Below are 16,117 nucleotides of genomic sequence, written 5' to 3' on the forward strand. Positions count from 1 at the left end.
TCCGGAGGAATACCTTCCTTGTCTTGAATCTTGGACTTGACGTTGTCGATCGTGTCGGAGGACTCGACCTCTAAAGTAATGGTCTTACCAGTCAAAGTCTTGACGAAAATCTGCATAGTGTCTTATTTAAAAAAGCGGGGGAGAGTTCGAGAAATGTCGGTGTGTTGTAGTGGATAAAACGATATTCTTATCCTTATCCTAACAAAGCGTTGCTCGTTGCAGGCCAAGTCCGAGAAAGAAAGAGAGATTAGCAGACAACAACTGCCAAGGTGGCAAAACCCGGAGTCTCTTTATATATACCCCACGAGAGGAACCGCCCTCAAAAGACAGTGACACTCAAAAGACTGATAAGCGGCATCGCCCCTGAAAAAAAGAAACGGGGCGGGGTAATGCCGCACGTGACCGACGACCGGATGCACGGCTGTGTGGCGCCACCCTGGGCGGCTATTTTCTGGTATTGCCACTTGTTCTAGAACATTCCAGAATAAAAATTTGTTATTATTTGGCGAGCACCCATCGCTGGCATGTCAGCTTCTTGCTATTTTGTGTCATTTTTGTGTCATTATTTGGAGTGGTTCGTTTTGCTTCGTCGATGGGGACATGCTTTCCTTTTTGGCTTGCCGTACGGAAATAAGACGGATGGTCAAAAGGCAATTATGGATCATCTGAATGGGTTGTTTGAGGACTTGGGCCTAAACGATAGTCTGCTTGTGCCGCCAGCTGCACTAGGAGAGTCTTCACTGTCCTCTTCCGCCAGAGGCACTAATGAAAATCGAGCGTATTCGTGTGTGTTCCTAGTGCGTTGTCTCTGGAAGTCCAGACTGGTGCTGGTGGGAGCGGGCTTGGCTTTCTTTTCCAAGCTCTGTCGAGCGAGCTCATTTCTCATCTCCTCCAGCTTCAGATGGCTATTGTCCGTGGACTTCCTTCCTGGCGTCGATATGCTCGACCGGAATTGGATCACGTCCTTTCGCTGTCTCTCCAGCAGCTCGTCGTCTTGCAGTAATTCGTGCAGATTCCTACTCAGCTTGCGTATCTCCTCGCCATTGCGGTCGTCCCGGGTATCCTGGACCTGAAAGTCCTCCAAAATTTCAATCAGTATCATATTGCCCTTAAGCCACTTGATGAACTCGTTGGATCCGTTGTTCATCAAGTACGACACCAGCGTCAGTGTCTTCATCACCTGGATACAGCTGCGGTGTGAGTTCCTCCTGTTCTGCCCAAGTAACAGCCGCTTTCGGATGATCTGGATGATCTCCCGTACCGTCTTGGGACTGTACGTCAAAATCGATATCTCGTTCATCAACGTCCCGGTGGCACCACTTGTCTCGTCCTCGCTGGTTGCCTGTTTCACCTTCGATTCCGTCGGCGACTGGATAAAACTTTTGAACGATTCAAACAACGGCATCACCACCTCCTCACTTTGTATATGCTCTTATTCTGGCGCCCTTGCGCTTTTTACGCTTATTCAACATATAATCGCATTTTTCATTATTTTTTTTCTTTTCCATTTTTTTTCCAATTGAACCGTTCGTTGCCCTGGAGATGAAGGAAAAAAAAAACTATCGAAAATGTTATTACTATTACACAAATCGTACTAAAAAACTTAAGAAACGCAGGCTGCATTCACGATGACAATGCGACGATACTGAAAGTGTCTTTTCTCTTTAAAACAACCGCAACGCTGCCGTCGCCGCACACAACCTCTATATCCGTGATGTCTCCGACGTCACTCTGCAAATGTAGCGTAGTGGCCTCGTCTCTCATCCAACCTTTCGTCTTCTTGTTGAATTTGTATACGGACAAGGACCTGTCCTCGTTTGAGTATACAATCGTATTCTTGCCAAACTCATCGACGTCATACACAACGGCCCCTGCTTCGGTCTCTGGAAGAGTGTAAGTTGGATACGCCAGAGTTCCCACGTCTTTCCTCAGGTCAAAGCAGGCCACTGTTTGACTGCCCTTTACCACCATCCAGTATCCATTGTCTGAAAACTTGATCTCTTTGATCTTAATGTCTTCTCCCGTAGGGAATCTGGAGCTTGCTTGATCAGGCGATGATAAACTGTACACGTCCACTATTCCATCCAGCGAGTAAAGCGCTAGTAACAGCGAGTCCTTGTGTAGTGCCCCATTGCTGTACTCAACATTCGACCTGCCAGTATTGATTATATAATGGGAGTCGTCCGTGTAAGATTGAAATCCTATTGTCCCTTTGCTATCCGCCCAGATGAAATATTCCGTGTTGATCTCATTGTGGCCGTACACATACACAATCTGGTTCGCTGAGTTTACATCGATTTCTTTTGCTACTGTTTTCGTTGTTAAGTCTAATATGGTTATGTGATTATCGGAATATAACACCAACAACCGATTATGTGAACCCTTGGAAACAATAACAGGCTGTTTTTGCTCCGTATGAGGATTTGGTATGGTTTCCGTGGTAATTGAATCGGAGTCCTTTAGTTCAGTGAAGTGTAAACTGTTTGCATCACAGAGACACATGGAAGTCCATTTGTTATAGTTCATGGAAGAATCAAGCTCTTTATATGGATACGTTTTAATCGCAGATGAATAGCGTTGTGTAGGTAATAACTCAAAATTTTGGAAGATCGGCCATTTGAATGCCTTCGCTTTACCTCTCGCTACAAATTCTCTAGATGATTGCAACAATCCTTGTAAAAATGCTTCCCTCGTGACAACCACCGGTTGTTTTGGAGACTTCGATAAGCCACGAGAAATTTCGTCGTTTTCYATCATTACTTGCGCAGCAACCAGCTTGGCTGCGTCTCTTTCATAAGTCACAGTAGACAACTTTTTGGTTAGGCTGTCCAAAGTTGATCGTAATTTGAAGTTTTCCAACATTATAGCGTCCCATTCGTTTTGCAAACTGGTCAAAAGATTCGGAATCGAGTAATTGGCTTTCAAGGTAGCAGAGTTCGTAGACTCGATTAACGAAGCCTGCTGGGCACTGGGCACAATCTCTATTATCTCTTCGAGGCTTAAGGGCCCGTTTGTAATCGGGTCCTTCCCGGTATCTCTAACATACTGTTCAAGAAGCGATTTTTCAAAAACGGTTTTTGAGCTGGGTGACAGCACTGGCTTTCTAGGTACTTTCCCACTAATGGCACAGAACATTGCTCCTCTGGTAGACTTTCTTGTTGCTATCTTTTCTTCTTCTCATTATGGAAACTTTCCATCTTCTAAAAAATGGCCCTTGTGAAATTTTCAGCGCCGCTACCCGAAAAACGTACTGCATTATTACCAACATGAAATTTATTCATGTCCAAGTCATCGAATACTTGTTTCTATCCTGCGGTCTTAATGGCCCTCTCCCATGTTGCGCTAACAGTGTGAGTAGTAGAGGGGTTTTTTTTTGAACTTCTTCAAGATAAGATAGTGCCATAAGTTTGTGATAGAGAGGGGACTGTTAAAATTATATTTTGCTCAGTATGGTAACAGATTCCAAACAAGATTTGCCTCAGTATAGCAAAGACTCAGACTCAGATTCAGACTCTAGCAGTAGCTCTAACTTAAGCGCTGTGTTCACTTCATCTTCGAAGAGCGCGACTGTACTTCTCAACAGTGAAGAATATGACGACGATGACGATGACGATGTGAACGGATTAGATAATGAATTGGCCGACAACATAACTTATGTGGGAGACGAAGATGAAACCATGCTTGTAGGTTTGAAAGAAAGGCAGAAACTGCATCTATCTGGCGCTTTTCGTTTACAAATAGTGAAAGGTGGCATCGTCTATAACAATGTACACTACAATGCCTCGAGAGAAATCTTGCACTTCTGGCACCCATTATCACAATCTATACCGACTATAGATTTTTCACATTTCGCTGGTTGGCAAGATACGATATTTTTGCCCAGAAACAATAGATTTAATATCAAAAATGATGAATTGAAATCATTCCCGTGTGTTCTTCGCGTCTTCAATTCAAGCCAGACAGGACTGTCAGAAGCTGGTCGTCTATACCGTGATGTTAATTATCTCTGGAAGCCCAAGGAACCGTATTTCCCATTAAACGAAAGGGCTACGTATCATCTATTACACGAATCAGATGAGGTTCAGTCTTTATCTATACCGAGATATTGGTCGGCCCCTTTAGAAAAGTTATATTTGAATCATAAGAATGCTACGTATGACACAAGAATCATGGTACTTGGTGGTAAAAACTCTGGGAAATCCACTTTTTTGAGGCTTTTGCTAGAAAAATTTACGCAGGATATACGGGCTTCCACGACAGATCAGGATGAATTGGTGTATCTGGACTTAGACCCTGGTCAACCTGAATATTCATTGCCTGATTCAATTTCTTTAAATAAGCTGATTCCAAAGCCAATTACTCTCGGACAACATCTTTGTCAGGGTTCTAACTTCCAAACTTTATTGCAGTTTTACATTGGGTCCTCTTCTCCTCAAGACGAACCTGCATCATATTTGAACTCCGTTGATAAACTTATAGATTATTTGGAGGAACAAGCCTTTTTTGGAACATCCTTGCTTAACTTGCCTGGGTGGATTAAGGGATTTGGGATGCAGATCTTGAATCACATTATAAAGAAATACAAGCCGACTCATTTAGTCTTTTTGGAGACAGCAAACTCAAAAAGGCATCTGGACGAACTAACTATTCCGCAAAGTTTTTCTACATCGTTACGGGACACATACCTGCCTGAAGTTGTTCGCATACCGGCCCATAATTTAAATCACGCTTCACCTGCTAGGTTCCATGCATCACAACTACGAACTTTCAAAGTATTAGCATTATTTCATAAACTGACTCAGTTAGATTACGATTTTGCTCCGCTTTTGAAATCGGCTCCTTTACAGATTTCATACGGTGGAGATAAACGTGGTATCCAAGGCATCCGGTTTCCCATGGAATTCCAAAATTTAAATCCTGAAGATATCAGATCTTCACTGGAAGGCGCAGTAGTTGGGATACACACACATTTAGAAGGAGACCCGTTGGTTGTAAAGAAATTGGACACCTTCCCCATTTTACAATCCAGCACTCCTTCTCGTAAGAGCTTCGTAACCCTAGGACTGATACATTCTATTGACACATTGCAACAAATAATGAATATTTATGTGCCTCCTTGCCATAAAAAAAATTTGGATGAACAGCCTGAAGATGTCAAATGGATAATCGTAAGAAACAAGACAGAAACGCCCTTCTGTGACTTGCTTCCATCGCATCGCGCTATAACTTGGGACCCTAGTATACAAATACCGTTTGCAACATTTGAAAGAAGGAAGAAATTAGAACATGTCTGGAAGGTTCGTAAAAATGTGATGAGACGTGGGCAATTCATGAAAAGGTAGCGTTTTTTTCATAGATGTATCAATATCATCAGAGATAGAAAGAGGAAAGGAAAAATCATGCATAATATATATATATTTATTTTTTATTTATATATCCATTTCTTCAATGTCGTAATCACAGAATATGTAGAGGCTTATTCAACAGAGGTTAAATACTTATCATTTATTTTCCTCCGCATCCTTCATTTCCTCCGTTAGACCCATCTTCTTGTTTAGTCTATCGTATTTCAGTCTATCTTTATCACTCACTGAGGGTTTGATCTTTCTTAATGCACTTTGGAAATCAGACATGGTCACAATGATTTCTTCGTTAGATATTCCTACGGATAAATCTTCGAATTCTTTGTCCAAATCATTATCAAGGACGGATTGAATTTCTTCATTTTTAAAAAAATTTCTTTTCAGGGCCAAGACCGAACTTTCCCTGACTAAAGCAGCCAAATCAGCACCTGAGTAGTTGTTACACTTCTCATCCTTGATAATCTTGTCAAAATCGACATCGTCACTTAACGGTGTTCCATGTGATTTGGTCAATGTCTTAATAATATCAAGTTTTTCTTCCGTATTAGGTAGTTCAATAAATAAAGTCTTGTCTAATCTACCAGGTCTTAACATAGCAGGATCAATCATATCAGGTCTATTTGTTGCACCGATCACAAAAATGCCCCTTCTATCATTTAACCCGTCTAATTCGGTTAATAAGGTATTGACAACTCTTGAAGAAGATTCAGATAATGAGGTGTCTCTTCTTGGTACCAGCGCGTCTAATTCATCAAAGAAAATAACGCACGGTACAGAGGCCCTTGCTCTGGTGAAAACTTGCCTGATAGATCTTTCAGATTCACCGACGTATTTGTTGAGTAATTCCGGACCTTTGATGGATATGAAATTTGCACGAGATTCATTAGCAACAGCTTTTGCCAATAATGTTTTACCACAACCTGGTGGTCCCCATAATAAAACACCGCCAGGAGCGCTAATCCCTACCTTTTCATAAAGTTCTGGCCTCTTGATAGGTTGGACAATAGCCATGTTTAGTTCAATTCTTACCCTTTGTAATGCACCAACGTTTGCCCAAGTAACATCTGGGACTGTGGCAAACCCCTCTCTTTTTGCTGTTGGTTGAATTGTTGGCAAGGCTTTCAAAAAATCTTCGTACTTGATCGACAATAATGATAACTGATCATCTGTTAGAGGTTCTGGATAGTTATGAATAAACTGCTGAACTACAGAGAGAGGCAACGGATCAATCATGTTTGCAGTATTTCTCAAGCTGGATTCGTCCTCATTCGTGGCGTCATCGATTTCCATCTTATCTTCCTCTGAATAAACCGCTGTTGTACTCGGTGGAGATTGTATTTTAGCATAAGTTTGGAAAATTCTCTTAATGGCACATGTACCAGCGGCAGTAACTAAAGCCTTCAAATCAGCCCCGACAAACCCTGGAGTTAATTTTGCCAACTTAGCAAAATCAATGGTGCCATCTATTTTCAGTTTGTCCGACATCTTCTTCAAAATGTGAAGTCTTGAAACCTCATTGGGAACATTCAAACATATTTCTCTATCAAATCGGCCAGCCCTTCTTAAGGCAGAATCCAATGAGTCGGGTCTATTTGTGGCACCTATAATAATAACCGGTTTTCCATTTGTTTTTTCCATCGTAAGTTCATCCATTGAGGTCAGCAACTGAGCGACGATTCTCCTTTCCATTTCTCTTTGGGCGCCACCATCACGTTTGGGTGTAATGGCATCTATTTCATCAAAGAAAATTAGGCATGGTGCTAAACTCTTGGCTTCATCAAACAAATCTCTAATTTTTTTCTCACTTTCACCTGACATACCACTAACAACCGAAGGTGCAGATATAGAAATAAAGGGAACTTTTAATTCTCCGGCCAATGCATTAGCAATGGATGTTTTACCGCAACCAGGTGGGCCGTGTAACAGAACACCCCTAGGTGGCTCCACACCTGTTGATAAAAATATTTCTGGATGAAGAATCGGTAAACCTATGAGTTCCATAAGTTGCGCAACAACATCATCCATACCACCTAGGGATTTCAAAGACGAATTAGGAGGGGTTCTATCTTCTTTGACCTTTTGACGTTTTACCTTGCATGTACCTTCTTTGGACCTTTTCTTTGATTTTTTAACTTCTTCAGGTTTCGCATCATCTGCGCCTGTTACAGGCTCTGTGATGGATTCTGGTTTGGACCATAAACTAGTAATACGTTTATTCATCTCGTTTGTATCTTGATCGATCATCATGTTCTTCTTAGCAAGTTCTTCTTCGAAGCTAGGTTTGTCTTCTTCTTCCTTGTTGTACCCGGGATAAGAACCGAACTCTTCAAGCTCTGATTCAATGACATCTTTGAGCATACGATCGATGGTCTTTTGTAAGATAACTTTTTTCACTCTTTGAAGCGACAAATCCTTAGTTAAACAAAAGGTAAAGATCTCGCCTGCTGTTAAATCTTTGGCAAAAAACATCGATTCAAATACGTCTTCATCTTCCTTGTCCTCGTTATTATCGCCTTCTTCCCCTTGGCTCTCCTGTCTCGATAATCTTTTTCTATCCAAAGTTTTTTCTTCCAAGAGACGGTAGATAAGATCAACGATCTTGTTGTCTAGCGATCCAGTTAATGAACTCTTTTTTGACTTTAATTTGGCCATTTCTTTTCCAAATTTAGCACCAGCTGATTATTATTGACACTGATACTGCTCTTTTACGCTATTTAGCTATCCATTCGCTCATCGGTTGCTGATTATTACACAATTTTTCAAAACATGCGATGAGCTAAATGAAAAATTTTGAAAGTGAAGTCATTTACAACGAACATGGAGGTTTGCCATGACAACCGAATAAAGTAAGCATAACAACGCTGATTGAAAGGTATCGTGATAGCACATATGGCTCCCAGACGAATCAGTAATCCAACAATGGGCAAACCTTCTATAACAATCACAACAGCAAAGGCTATTATAAACTCGGAGTATACGCTTATCAAGTCGCATTCCAAATTTAAGCTTCCTACACATTTTGAAAAGCTCGATGCAGGCTCTACTAAGGGAAGAACTACAGTAGTAAAGATTTTTTATCGCAGATTTGTGAGGCTGAAACCGTTTGTATCGAATGTGAAAATGGTCAGACAGACGTACAGCGATTATCTTCGATATAAATTCACTAAAGAAGATTACGAACTCAAACGATACTTGGTGTTTAATCCTAACGGTTTGCAATCAAAAACTAGCCCCGAGCCTATGGGCAACACAAAAGGTGGCGAAAAGGTAATGCCTATGGAAGAGGTGCAAAAAACTTTGCAATTCATTTTAAAAAGCTGTTCATATCTACCCGAAACGAAGGAGCAAAAATGGAGTATCGCAAGGGATAATACTTATTGCAGGCAAATCTTAAAGAATATTTTAACGATGCAATATGAAAAGTATAGGTCAGTCCTAAATAGAGGAGTAGGCCATGATGAGCTTGATGTCAAATTTTCTCATTTAAGGACAAAATCCAGTCCGCCTACCAAGTTAAATAAAGGTGATAAGAAAAAGATCCCAGTTTTCAAAATATTCAGTGATTTCGACACAACACTCGTACACCTTAATGAATCATTAGGCACAAGGTTATAAACGAACGGATATTTGGATGAGAAAGCGGAGCTTTTTGGTACATATCGCTATACATTAAACAGTATATACAGATAGATTTTGCCTATGCGTGATGCCATTCTTATATAGTATGTTCATCTATCGAAAAGGGGCATGAATGTAACTATATGAAGAATTCTCTCACATCATTTTCTACCATTTTGATAGTTTTGCCTGTGGTTGGCTTGAGTTTGATTGAAACTCGTATAATTACGATCGTACTCATACGTATAACCATAGCCGTAACCAAGTCCGTTGTAATAAGTATTAGGTATGTATCCCTTGATGGCCCGAGCTCCCTCTGCTGGTGTCACGCCTGGCATTTTGTAGTTGAGGCTGTTTGTTTGACGTTGTGGTGGACTTCCCAAAGAGTTGATATTATCGATGGTCGCGTTACGATTTTTGGAACTATGCATTGGTTTCGAATTACCATTAGTAGCATTGTGGTTAGCATTACTCTTGTTGGTTGTGGGCGGTAAAACAAAATCTTTGATCAGTTTCTTGAATATTATTTTCCTCTTTTGTGTTCCCATGTAATCAGATAGCAATTCGGTTGCTTTAGTTAGAGTGTTTTCACTTGTATCCTTTTCAATAGTGAAAGTGATAAGGTCTTTCTCAAAAGTGACAATTATATTCATAGTTTGCAGAAAAGGAACAACGATCAGATTATAGAACTCATACTCCTTGCGAGCATCTATAGGTTTATCTATTCTAAGTTCGTATTCATGACCAAACGCGCCATTCACCAATTCATTAGCAGCCTTTACTGTATTCTCATCATTACCTCTTACGGATAGTTGCACATTCCCATCTAAAGGTTCTTCCAAGGGTATCACGATATAAACATTCTCATTCTTTTCAATTTGGCCTATAATATTTTTTTCGCCATTGACGTTCAAGACATGTCTATACTGCCCATTAGAGAACCTAATAGGCGTTCTCGATTGTAAGTTATTGTACTCTTGGACAATATCTTTCAACTCCCTCTTAGCTAAGCAAATATTTGCTTTGTTTTTCCTGGGGCATCTGATTATTACATTGTCATATCTAACCATAGAGATTTTGTTTTGTGGGAAATTGAAACTATTGGAAAATTGGATAAAGACGTTGTGTTTCCTCATTGTAGCTTGAATCAATGACCCACCTGTGCCTATAATAGGTCTATGGTAAACTTCTGGAATGAAAAATGATTCTTCAGCAGGAAATTCATTCATGACATCTTTGAACGATTTTGTGAAATCGGAGAAACAATCACTAACCAAATTTAGGTAGAGATTATCATCCTCTTCTTCCATTTCCAATTGGATCAAGCAAGCGGATAGTTCCATTATACGTGTCAGCTTACCATTTTTTTTACCCGATATGAAGTCCTCAAAATCTGGATGAATTTCAAAAATGGCTTTAATTTGTCTTAGATTCGAATTAATGATTTTATTTGGGCCAGTTATAAAATGGGATAAATAATGTATTATGGAATTATCAGATGCTTTGTTAGTCGAGAATTGATTGCCGACAATCATTAATTGATTAAACGATTCTTTTCCTGGAGTAACTACTATGACTTCGCTTTCTGGGTTGCTAAAAATATTATCAATTATTACTTTTGAAGAAACTTCGCAGTTTTCATTGAGGGAAATTTGCACTTCTACAATCTCATGTAGGACATGGATGGTAAAATTTTTTATTACCATCTCTAAAAGGTTTGTAGAAATCGATTGAAATTCAATGTGTTCATTAGTGACCCTAATCAGCGATTGGTATTTCAAAATTAACTGGTTTATTTTTTGTTGGCGATATTTTTGAATGAATAGTAATTTTCCTGGAGTAATATTCGTCAATCTGCGATAAAAAAACTTCTTTGAACCAAGGTCGACGGACTCTTGTAAGGTTTTCTTGGCTAATAAAGTTAACGAATGGATGGTTCCAGAGAAAAATATCTGTGGATTTGCCCTAAAATCCGCGGACAAAGTCATAAGGGCAGGAGCGTAAATACTGGTTTTGAAAACGTTCGATATATATTTGAAATTAGCCATATCTACTCCCATGTATAAGGGGAGAATTGAATAAGAGTCCAATTCCATTGGCTCGACGATGTAGTGTTGTGGAGGCAAAGTCATCCCATTCTTCTTTATCAAATCCAAAAATGCCAATAACTGGGGTTCGCATTCCATTAAATTGGACTCCAATCCTAGTGCATGTAAGTAAAGCCATGACTCATTGTTTTCGCTGGTTGGCTTTGATGCCAAATAAGCCGGTTCATTAGTAACGATTAGTTCCAAATTAAATTTTTCACTTAGATCTGCTAGTACACGTTTCATCTTTTCCAATTCTACCGCGGGGTCATCCCCATGCATGGGAAAGGGTAAGGAAACTCGACTAATGGTATTGCGTTCCATATTGCTACTAGTAGCCTTTATTGAGATCATGTCATCGTTAACAAATGTGCCACCTAAATTTATCCACGATGGTTCTACGTGGCAAATCGCCTTTCTGTTTACAATTTCTTTGGAATTCACATTGTTTTGGACAAGTTCGAGTAAAAACGGTGATTCAATGGGCTTCCACAATCTGTTTGTGGTGTATAAATGTGGAACCTGTAAAAAAGCAGTTGTAGAAATAGTACTATAAATTGTAAAGTCATCCATGATTATATTCTATTCCTTCTATCCTCCGTATGCAGCAGTACTTTTGCAGATTATACGCCTATAATGTTTTGATTAATGCTTGAACCATCGACCTTTTAGTTATGTAAACAAAGGACATTTTTGATCTTATTTTTTTTTTAACTGTTTTTGTTTTTTACCTTTGTGGAAAAGAGAAAATTATGAGTAAAGAAATAATTAAGCGAAAAATATAATAGCGAACGTACAAACAAAATGGAGAATGTTCGATCTCAAAAACGTACAGTCATAGACAATGAGAGCTCCTCCTCTTGAACTCTTGCAGGAAATAAACATGGTTGATGTGTATTAATATTACACGTATATATAATATGTTTGTCTATGTACGGGAGAGATGAGAAGCAAGGCTACGTGCCATCATTTCCAGAAAATGTCATTGATATGTTTAATCAATCTCCCACTAGCAAATGCAATGGTGCCGAATGTGACCACCAGTTGAGTGACTATTAAACTCAAAGCAGCGAAGATAAATCTTGGGCAAAAGATCTTCCAAACCATCAAATGCCTACGGAAGTGAGTAACCCAGATAAATGAACTCAAACACAAAATGGTGTTGTACGTGAGTAGTATACCACAGTTTGAAACAATCCTCCCCAAAAGCGTTTGTGGCTTTAAGACATCTGGAGGCTGTGACCAAAGCGTTAGTAATGCTACAGATAAAGAAACGAGAATTTGAGGTCCAAAAGTGTTCAGGATGATGGCTATATGGGTGAAGGGGAACGTGATTTTTTCAGAAAGCATAAATCCAATATCCCATTGCACTGATGGAATCGTTGCTTGATGACCTGTGGTGAAAAAGTGTTGGTATGATAAGAGCCCTAAGGCAATTGGACCAATTATGTTTTCTTTCAATTTCAAAAGATCAATAATCTCTAAAATCGATAATAGTTGGTTACACATGAGGAAGTATGATAATTGAGCCAGAGGTTTATTGAAGAATAGGATACTCATCAAAACATTTATGACTAAGAGGAAAAACTCCGAACCGTAAATATTGGTATAACCCAAAATTGTAGCTTCATGAGATTTGACGTCAGTATTGTGAACATTTAATTTAATACAGAGTGGCCCCATTAGCCAACCCACGTTGGAGGCGATCAACGAAAATCCAGCAATGATTCTAGCCAAAGTGAACTTGAAAATTGTAATATTATTTAAAAACGGTAGTGTAATTGTCGCATTGTTATTTTCTAATGAAGTCAGTGACCAATAAACGAAATTCAAACCAAGGATACCTTTCAGGAAAACGTTTATCCAAATCGGAGCTGCAGCCTGGTACGATGATGTTAGATTGTAATAACCAGTGATACATGCCGGCAAGATAAAAATCATCAGGAAGCAGAGACCCAATACCCACCAAGCGGAATTATTTTGATTATTGAAAGTTGGGATACAATATTCACCTTGTTCTTCTCTACAAATGGTGATTGTAGAAGCTAATCTGGTAAAAATGATTAAAACTGCTGAATGGTAACCACCTAATAATCTTGCAAATCTTGTTAGTGGTAAATAATTTGAATTTGCCGTTGAAGAATTCACACCTGAAGTAGTTCCCTCCTTTTCACTAATTGTCGCGGTTAATAATGCCGTGGTAGATTGTCTTTTTGGTAAGAACACAAATTCATATAGTGTTAGCATACCAAAAGTGGACAAAAGAAAGGCCACAATTCTATCTTCCCACACTGTAAAGGAATTGGAAGTAAAAAGTAAAGCATGTATAATCATAAACATGACAGCTATTCTTGACCAATAATCAGCCAATGTTTCGCCAAGTCTCATAGCGATCCAAATGAAGTTATACCTATCGAAGATTGTTATATAACAACCAATAATGATGCCAACGGCAGTCGCTAACAGAGTACCCCAAAACTGATCTACAAAAGTCGGTTGTTGGTAAACATAAAAGATTCCATGAAAACACAAGTTTGTGACCAAGACCATAATGATAATACCTGGGACAAATTCTGGAACCATTTGATTCACGACAATAGAAGGGATTAATTTTGTGATGGATATCAATAGAATTAAAGAGATGGTGAGTAATATTATACCGGTGGCAATTGAATAATAATCAAACTTTGCCCACAATTCTTCGCAGGTTTGTAAAAATACTTTTTGATATTTGTGCCCCAATTTAATGAATTTTTTCGGATTAGTTTTAGGAGAAGTGTTTAGTATATTTTCTGCTAATGGCTTTAGTATCTCGTCATTGGAATCATGAATTTGCATCGTATCCTTGTATAGTTGTAACTGGTTTATAGCTAGGCGGACAAACTCGGACCATTCGTTATCGTTTCTTGCAATTTCATCAATTGGCCATCCAAGATTATTAAATGGAATAGGTTGACCGAGTAATAAAGATAAACTGGACACTAAATCGATCTGTCTAACAGAGCGGTAATCGTGTCCCAAAGCACTAATGTCGTAATTGGAAGAGTCTTTGAGTTTCCATAGATTTGGCTTCTTTGAATAGAGAAACAAAGTGCTTTCCAACTCATCAATGGAGTCGCCTCCATGATTGCCTGTATGATCCATACCATGGTCTCCGAGAATAACCAGCAGGGTGTTTTCATCAATAGATTTTAGTATCCAATCGATGAACTGATCCACTTGCACTTGCTTTTCCTTCATGGTGAAATGATCTGGCCCATATTTGTGGCCTACATGATCAATACCCAGCATGTGCCCGATCATTACATCCCATTCTTGATCTTGCTGTAAGTGATCATGAAAGTAATCCATAACACCTTTATCAACACTATCCAAATCCCAAACATTAAGTGATTCCAGCGGAAAACTATCGTTAGACAAGAATGGATGGAACAGGGCCATCCAGGTATCGTCTCCAGCAAACTTGACCGTCTTGTTTGCCAAGTAGAGCTGCTTGAGCAAATTGTCTTCTTCAATGACAGTTCCATCAAAGTTCGATCCGGCATCTATGAAAGTGGGCAGTGAACCTGTCGTTAGACCCTTAAGTCTTTGCAAAGTGGTAGTTGGAGGGTCTGCAATGAATTTTAACAGTAAAGAAGATGCATCCTCATCGTTTGCAAAAGAGTCATATAGTGATAATATGTTATTGTGGTAGTTCAGGTTGTGGGTCGAACTGGATTCATTAACAGGGATAACAAAATCAAATCTCAAAGCATCAATGACCAGAACCACGGTTTTGTTGAACCTTGGCTGTAAGGCAGTCGTTTCGTTTTGGGCGGATATGTTATCCAGAACGTGTCTTGACAGTAAGAACCCGCGCGTGAAAAAAGCTATTGATATAAATTGTAAGATTGCAATGAAAATCAACAAAATAATATAGAATTTATGATTTTTCTGAAATTTCTTTATTCGTGATTTGTATATAATTTTTTCATCATTGGAAGATGAAAGTATTGACTGCTTTATTGACTTTTCATCCATGTTCCGGGAGCTGTGCTTCTATTCTTCGATTTAGTGAGTTTCCCCTTCGTTCTTTACTGATTCGCTGTTGCCCTTAAAACATAAGCAATTTATCGATTTTTGACCTTTAGTATTTTTCTTGTTTTTTTCCGGTGAGCAAAGGAAAAAAAAGTACCTTTTCGTCATCGCGCTTGCCTAATAACAGCTATTACCCAGCCTAGGTAAACAATGAATAAAACGCCAACAGTTGAAAATTCCCACACAGCAATAGTCAAAGGCCCATTTGGGAGAGAAAGACACGAGATTGATACCTCCATTTGTAATAATTTGTCCTTTCAGCTCTTTGAAAGAACATTGAGAGAGGCGCTGTCTTGAGATGTTCATTTATTCTCCTAAATCAGGTAAAATGCCAATCTAGTACGCGTTGGAACGATATTAACATAACAGAAAGACGGCGGCTAAGCATTTTCCGCTTTTGAAAGCGTAGTATGAAACCAGGAGGTCTCCAAACGCTCGAAGCACACAAAGAAAGGGACGCGCAAGCATCTTAAAATCATTCTTAAACATCGGCGGCTAAATATAATGCATTCTTACCCCTCAACCAGACAACAGCCACATTAAGTTAGATGTATACTGCAGAGCCCAACAATCTTGTGGTTTTGTTAAATGCTTTGTAGAACAACTAGCTTTCAAAAAGATCAGGAAAACAATCGGAACAAACGCAACAAGAGAAATCCATCCTAAACATGCGTGCAGGGCGCTTATGCAATCCTGCCATCCTTTAAACCACCAGGAGCAATCTTAATGTTCCTCAGGCCAGTCAGGATTAGCTTCTTTAACAAAGAACGACCACTTGTTTTACTGAAGCTGTCATCATTTTTCTTATTATCCTTTAGCCGCCGAAATACTCGCTCTTGTATACTATTTTTGCCACTTGGGTTACCCGTCTCTTCCGGGTTACCGCTGGGTACCGCACCCCGTTTCCCGGAATTTCTTCTACTTTTTTTTCAGAATGCTTCCATTGAGGGATGGAACAAGAAGAAAGAGACA

At 39.4% G+C, this 16,117-nt stretch overlaps 7 protein-coding genes across 7 annotated transcripts; 2 read left to right on the forward strand and 5 right to left on the reverse strand.

Moving 5' to 3' along the window:
- Window positions 1-661: 661 nt before the first annotated feature.
- Window positions 662-1,405, reverse strand: ENT4 (Ent4p; the record flags this gene model as incomplete). Its single annotated transcript, XM_018366561.1, has 1 exon — window positions 662-1,405. One exon carries the CDS (start codon window positions 1,403-1,405, stop codon window positions 662-664), a length of 744 nt encoding a protein of 247 aa, XP_018220400.1.
- A 218-nt stretch (window positions 1,406-1,623) lies between these two features.
- On the reverse strand, window positions 1,624-3,135 carry PRP19 (E3 ubiquitin-protein ligase PRP19; the record flags this gene model as incomplete). The annotated part of the gene is made up of 1 exon (XM_018366562.1): window positions 1,624-3,135. The coding sequence occupies one exon, from the start codon at window positions 3,133-3,135 to the stop codon at window positions 1,624-1,626; it is 1,512 nt and encodes a 503-aa protein (XP_018220401.1).
- A 314-nt stretch (window positions 3,136-3,449) lies between these two features.
- On the forward strand, window positions 3,450-5,342 carry GRC3 (polynucleotide 5'-hydroxyl-kinase; the record flags this gene model as incomplete). The annotated part of the gene is made up of 1 exon (XM_018366563.1): window positions 3,450-5,342. The coding sequence occupies one exon, from the start codon at window positions 3,450-3,452 to the stop codon at window positions 5,340-5,342; it is 1,893 nt and encodes a 630-aa protein (XP_018220402.1).
- Window positions 5,343-5,501: 159 nt separating this feature from the next.
- RIX7 (putative AAA family ATPase RIX7) lies at window positions 5,502-8,015 on the reverse strand (the record flags this gene model as incomplete). The annotated part of the gene is made up of 1 exon (XM_018366564.1): window positions 5,502-8,015. One exon carries the CDS (start codon window positions 8,013-8,015, stop codon window positions 5,502-5,504), a length of 2,514 nt encoding a protein of 837 aa, XP_018220403.1.
- Window positions 8,016-8,252: 237 nt separating this feature from the next.
- On the forward strand, window positions 8,253-8,978 carry IRC19 (Irc19p; the record flags this gene model as incomplete). The annotated part of the gene is made up of 1 exon (XM_018366565.1): window positions 8,253-8,978. One exon carries the CDS (start codon window positions 8,253-8,255, stop codon window positions 8,976-8,978), a length of 726 nt encoding a protein of 241 aa, XP_018220404.1.
- Window positions 8,979-9,142: 164 nt separating this feature from the next.
- On the reverse strand, window positions 9,143-11,641 carry DI49_3499 (uncharacterized protein; the record flags this gene model as incomplete). Its single annotated transcript, XM_018366566.1, has 1 exon — window positions 9,143-11,641. The coding sequence occupies one exon, from the start codon at window positions 11,639-11,641 to the stop codon at window positions 9,143-9,145; it is 2,499 nt and encodes an 832-aa protein (XP_018220405.1).
- A 393-nt stretch (window positions 11,642-12,034) lies between these two features.
- GPI13 (mannose-ethanolamine phosphotransferase GPI13) lies at window positions 12,035-15,088 on the reverse strand (the record flags this gene model as incomplete). Its single annotated transcript, XM_018366567.1, has 1 exon — window positions 12,035-15,088. The coding sequence occupies one exon, from the start codon at window positions 15,086-15,088 to the stop codon at window positions 12,035-12,037; it is 3,054 nt and encodes a 1,017-aa protein (XP_018220406.1).
- Window positions 15,089-16,117: the final 1,029 nt, after the last annotated feature.

This window comes from Saccharomyces eubayanus, chromosome XII, assembly GCF_001298625.1.
Source record: "Saccharomyces eubayanus strain FM1318 chromosome XII, whole genome shotgun sequence".
Taxonomy (NCBI): Eukaryota; Fungi; Ascomycota; class Saccharomycetes; order Saccharomycetales; family Saccharomycetaceae; genus Saccharomyces; species Saccharomyces eubayanus.